General features: G+C 37.1%; 1 protein-coding gene across 2 annotated transcripts in view; it reads right to left on the bottom strand.

Moving 5' to 3' along the window:
- Positions 1-3,402: 3,402 nt before the first annotated feature.
- Positions 3,403-6,277, bottom strand: part of rhoq (ras homolog family member Q) — a 42,913-nt gene continuing 40,038 nt past the window's right edge. For both annotated transcript variants that reach the window (XM_015393718.1, XM_015393719.1), the window contains 2 exons: positions 5,438-5,533; positions 3,403-4,589 (listed from right to left, as the gene is read on the bottom strand). In XM_015393718.1, coding sequence (XP_015249204.1) covers positions 4,428-4,589; positions 5,438-5,533 — 258 coding nt within the window. In that variant the 3' untranslated portion in view covers positions 3,403-4,427. The remainder of the gene's footprint in view (positions 4,590-5,437; positions 5,534-6,277) is intronic.

The raw sequence follows: 6,277 nt of genomic DNA on the forward strand, positions 1-6,277 counted from the left end.
CTTACATTACTTTGGACTGTAGATTCAAATTAATGCATGCACCTAAAGAACATGTTATTTATTTTATGAATGCCATGGTTTGTGTTTTAACAAAGGGCTTTCTGACTGCAGGAAAACATTTCACTGTGTACTTTTTTAATGGACTAGATAGATTCTTTAGCCTTGTTTGCAGCAGATCTGTCATTATCCTCATGAAAAGCAGCAAAAAGGTGGTTTGTCAACACAGGAAACATGTTTATTGAGAAAAGAGTAGCATCAATGGGAGAATGCATTGTTGGCTGCGGCACTTAGGTCCTTGATCCTGAGGCGGAGAGGTTGGACCTTCATATGACATAAGCAAGCACAACTGTCCGAGAGCCTGGGCCAATCACCTTGCAGTGATGCGTTGTAGAAAGGACAGTTACACAACACAGGCTAGGAAAGAGAGAAGAAGCACCTTCAACATTAAAGCTTTACTTAATCATAACAAACAAATCAACAGTAAAAATTGGCACCTTCGAGTAATGTCTATGAAAAAGCTAGAAAAAATAAAATGCATATTGAATAAAAGGGACACATCGTTTTTGTATTTGGCTGGCCCACCCCCCCCCACCCCCCAAAAGAAAGTTAAATTACAACTTGAGAGTTTTCGCTACAGCTCCTCAAAAACACTTCTAAATCCTACAAAGGTTCACATTTTGAGTATAAACTCTGCTGAATTAACCATAATAAATTGATTAGCACCACTTTGTTATTTAAAGCATTAGTTTCTGATTACTATTATAACCTAGTGACTTACTATTGTACTAATAAAATCAGACAGTAGTAAAACACCTGGAAAAAGAAAATGGATTACTTCTCTTCTTCTCAAATCTTTTCTTTTTTCAGATCAAATAGAGATATGCTGCACTTCCTCTGTGTTTTAGTAACATTTTAACATTATATTTATAGCTACTGATAAATCAGCTTTCCCCCCCACTTTAAACCCTTGGTTTTCTCTGTTCTTCTATCTGACATGCCAGTCCATATCTGTATTTACAGTGGAAAAGTTTTATTTCTTTTTACATTTCGGCAGTCATCTTTAATTGTAAAGGCACCAAATAACTACCCCAGCCAAGTGCAAGGGAGGACGGGATGGACTTTTTGTTTTAGCTGCTTCGATGATATCCTTTTTCTTGGGGCCAGAGCAATGCAATGAGCCAATGTACACTGCAGCTGTTTCAAACATAAAATAATTTCAGCTAACCAAATGTATTTGTATAGACATCAGGTTCTACCCTCGGTAAGGACATAGCATGGCTATATCTTCTTCAAATCATATTACAGCAAATTCCAGTGATTCCTGCAAGCATGTAGCAGGAATTCAGAGAGGCTGTAGAGACGAAACATCACCTTTGGCCCTAAAATGCGAGGGAACCCCCAGAATGACATTGTCTAAACACATATTTATGGGCCACCATGAGCCATAGTTGGAAAAGCAGAACCCAGTGGATGGATCAAGGTTCAACCTCTTTTTGAGTTTGAAACAGGCCTCAACCAGTGTCATTAGTGTACATAAACCTGTCCCTTTGTTCCATTTGATTGTAAAAAACCAAACAACACTCAGTTTTCAAAAAACAAAAAAGTTATTTACTGCTAACTGATTTAGAATGGTTTGGCAGCATCACTTTTCAGCTACATATTAAATTAGTAAATAGTAAATCATGCTGAGCTGGCATTACTTAACTAGTCTGGTTGCATTTAGGGGCCAACACAGCTGACATTAGATGTAAGTTAAGTTAACTTATAAAAGGCAGAAGTAAAATACAACTAACTGATGTAAATATTTAGAGAAATACCAGCAAAGACTTGATATTTGTGGAGGAAGCTAACTGAGCAATTTTTAGCTTTTGTTTATAATAGAGGTTTTAGAAGTGTAGAAGTTTAATGTATCAGCTTTTAAGGAAACCACATTTGATTTTATTTTACACATCCATTTAAATCAGTGTTCTTACTATTATTTCCATAATGGTGACCTTGGAGAGCTACAATAGAACCCTGCTGCAGGGTTCTAGCATGATGTACTACTGATTGTTCATGCCAGATGTGCTATGCCTGCTGTGCCTGACAGAACCATGTGCATCTTGTGTGCTTCAGACAGCTGTTCCCGGAACAGAGGGGGTGTTGGAAATTTAGGAAACATGCATTGTTGTGCTAACAAAATGGATCTGCAGCAGCTGTGCTGCATTGTTGTGCAGAGCTTTTACAGTATTGGGTCATTTTAGCCAGTTTTCTAGAAGGCATATGTCATCATATCTTAGAGCCAAAAAAACCCTACAAATGGTGATGGTCTCAAACATTATAAACAAAATCCTTTACTGTATTTATTAGTATTTCAAAACACACTTTTGCAAAACAAAAAGAAGCTTTTGAGAAACTAAAACTGGAAGGCACTACCATAGAGAGGAAGTAGCATTTAGGGTCCTCTATGCCGTAAACAGATGAGCTCCGTAGAAGTAAATCAGGGGAACAGATTGGCTCACCTATTAAAACACTTTTTGCCCTGTGCTTATAAAATAATTTAAACATTGGATTTTGGGGACACTACACAGGTCAGGCGCACAGCTAGGAAAGCTAGCTTAAGAAGGGAGTAAACAGCCAGACCAATAAAATGAAGCATAGTTGTGGAGAAAAAAAGATACCATCTTTTGCCTTGGCCTTTATTTTTCTTCGTACTAAGGCCCCCACTAAATTCAAGAAGCTTTCTGCAATTAATCCTGCAAGCTTAGCCACAATAAAAGTGTTTGAGTTGTTATTTTCCCTCCTTGTCTTAGTCAGAAAGACAAAAATGTTTCAATACAGCCTTAGTCCAATAATTTATCCATATTTTTAGCTTCTCTCTCATCATTCACTAGTGTAATACTATTTTAAAGTGATTTCCAAGGGCTACTAATACATCAATGGAAACAAATGGCAGACAGGCCAATAGCCATAAATGGCATAAGGAGAAAAGTGAGACTTTTCCAACCAGTCTCACACAGCTGTTAGGAGATATTTACTGATGCAAGTTTGTGTTTAGTTACCATGAAAGACAGAAGCAGAGCAGAACTTCAGAACAAACATTTGTTATGAATGAGTTACAATCACAAGTGGTAATTTGCCACTTAAATTATATGCAGATTAAGTGTAAGGCTGAGCTCTTTTAAATCCCTGGGAAGGGTGCCAGTTTGTTAAGTTTTTAAGATAAAAGTCTCAGAATCTAATTTCCCTGAAATTCCCCTCCTGTCTAGATGGTTCATCATACATATCCTTACTTGATAAACTCAAAATTAGAGCTGAATTTGCAATCATGAATATTGTCATGTTTGGACATAGTATTTTGCAGCTATGTCCGAGTTCTAACATTTAAATGTCACACCATTACTCTTCAACAACTTTCCTCTGCTCTGTGCTAGCTTTTGATTTTTGTTTTTTACTTTTAAAGGAGAAATATGTTATATGACAAAGTATTAAAAATGAAAAAAAAAGAGACAAAAAAGAAGTTTAACAGAAAATATAGTAAAAATGATGATATATGCCCTCTAACGATAAGTGTGCATTTTTTTCTTTGAGAGAAAAACAAGATTAAATTCTTAAATCAAGTTAATCCTCATGTTCTCTTTTAAAACAGCTAAAAACATAGCTTGTTACTACACAATAACAAAAAGTAATTCTTTAGCTGATAAATATGATCTCAGTGATATTTGATTTACTGATACAATCTCATAAACTCTGGTTGTTATAGATTCTAAAAATGAATAATAAAGCTTTTTATTTTCTTGTTAACTCCTCAGTCTCTTCCTACCTTGGAGTATTTTAGCATATCCTACTTCAGAACAATCATCATCAACAGAAATCTTAGAAATACATCTTTGAACAGCGCTGTACTATCAGTGGTTTACGCTGTAGGTCCAAATATGGAGCACTTCAACATGTAAAGCTGGGCTTAAAACAAAAAATTTGAACACACCAGTTCTCCCAGGACACTTTCATTACTTCATACTCATTTTCTTTCATCGTTTTGGAATATAAACATATTATTAAAAACTCCTTGTTAAAAACAATAGATATATTTATGAATAAAGATTGATCTTATAGTTGAAATGTCATTTGTATTTCCTGTTGCTTATAATGGCATACATTGACATTAACAAACAAAAAAATGATTTAAATGGTTATAAAAGAAGGTACTTTTGAGGCAAAAGTCTTGTAGAAGAAGAGACTGACAGGGCTTTGAGCTCCTTTGGTAAAAACGGCACAGGAGACATTTTTTTTTTTATTCCAGAGTCATGAATCTTAGAATCACGTAGTTCTTGTTTTGTCCATCAACCCTCCTTGTTTTTGTCTTAGCATTTTTCCTTAGCCTGTCTTTTGTCTTCAGTCCATGTTTGGTTTGCGTTCTTTTCCCTAAAGGTCACAGGGCAGCCGCATCACGTTATCAGGCAGCAGTTGATGCAGCGGGGTCCCAGTCTTCTCTTCAGGGATCCTTTTTTTCTCTTTGGAGCCAAAATGGCAATGATGGCCTCGTCAAACACCGTCTTCAGGCCCTTCTGGGTCAGTGCTGAACACTCCACATAGCAACAAGCTCCAATCTAATACAAAAAACAAAATTACACACAGAAAAAACTGACTATATTATCCTAAATATCCCTACTTTATAATATATGAGGGTTAAATTAACAGGCAAAGCACTCTTTTCTACAGCAAGTATGAAGGCAGAATTCAGCCAAAAGGTGCAATAAATATTAATTTAAGCAGTTTTAAACTACACTATGTAAGCGAATCTCCACACATACATCATGGTACATATGTACCATGAATGACTGCATGCTCCTCTGCTCGCTCATGGTTTGTTCTCCAAACCCGTCGCCTCCTTCCAACCCCCATGTGGGAACAGTTTCTTTTATCTATCTTAAGTTTTGTCACTTTGTGGGTGATATGCACTGGAGAAAGTAAATCGCATGTGTAAATTGCCTAGTTTTAAAGGAAACTTGATCATTTCTGAATTTGATCCTTTACACTTTAAGAGCCACACTACTAACCTACATGTTTACAATCAATGTTGGAAGTTCACACTGGAGGTGTTGGACATTTCCACTTGAGGGTACATTAAAACATTTCTATAAGCTGGGGAGGAGCAGATAATGTTTTTTATGTCCAGATATATTAAACTCTGAACATGGGAACCTAATGACTTTCTAAAATAGGATTACTGTTTAAATTGCACAGTAGTTTGACAAATCTTCATAGACTTTTTTAGAGCTTTAGTTCATACTTTCCTGCTGACAAGATCCTATTGCATTTATCTCACATAAAATGATCACATTCGTATTGTTAAATTCTGGCATTAAATCAGGACAAAGGAATTTAAAAGAGCCAATCAGCTTGATTCCCAGAGTTCTCCTGCTTCAGCTGCTTCCCTGTGTTTGATTGTACAAACCTCCTTGGCCAGTTTTTGTCCTTGCTCAGTGGCAATTGGCTTCTCCTTCAAGTCGTTCAGTTTTGCGATGGTCTTTGGGTCATCGCGAAGGTCAATCTGGAAAATAACAGATCTTGTTCAAGTACATCAATACCAAAAAAAGTAACATTTCTAATTGAGTTTGATACCAGTTTATATAAAGGAAGCGGCTGTTCCAACTGTTGCAGTTCCGAATTCTCCCGAGTGGTGCACAACTTAACACGAGTGAATTAAGTGAATGTGATTGGTCGTTTATCTAGGGGGCATTGTTTTTGTGGCGGAAGGTTCGCAAGGACGTTTGGTTGTGGCAGGTTTGTCAGAAGCATCTTGCTAACCAGTTAGCAACTTAGTGCTAGTAGGTTCTCAATGGGAAATTCCATTGGGACCAAGTAGCACTATATTGGTGACTTAGCAACGCCACTGTCAAGGATATGGACAGCAGAAACATGCAAGAGGAGGAGAGTTTTATGTCGGAGGTCGTGGATGAGTCTCCTCCGTCATACATTTTTTATTTAGAGGAGGAAGCAGGGACGAAGATGTTGTGAAAGAGGACGCCAGGGCAGCAGAAGCTTGGTTTGGTGTAGAAGGCTTACAGCCGTACACGTTTGAGCCCTTGCCTCGCAACGTTGCCAGTTCTGTTAGCTCTACGCCTGCAGAAGACACAGACATCCATCCCCGTGAACTCTGGGACGGAACTCAATAGGAAAGTGCCTTAAGATTACATGTGTTTTGAATTGTCGCTATATAAATAAACTGAATTGAATTGAATTAAAGTAAATAATTCTTATTTCTTATTTCAACCGTTGCGTGTATTAGCTTTAA

The sequence above is a fragment of the Cyprinodon variegatus genome, unplaced genomic scaffold (genome assembly GCF_000732505.1).
Source record: "Cyprinodon variegatus isolate N-32 unplaced genomic scaffold, C_variegatus-1.0 Scaffold654, whole genome shotgun sequence".
Classification (NCBI taxonomy): Eukaryota; Metazoa; Chordata; class Actinopteri; order Cyprinodontiformes; family Cyprinodontidae; genus Cyprinodon; species Cyprinodon variegatus.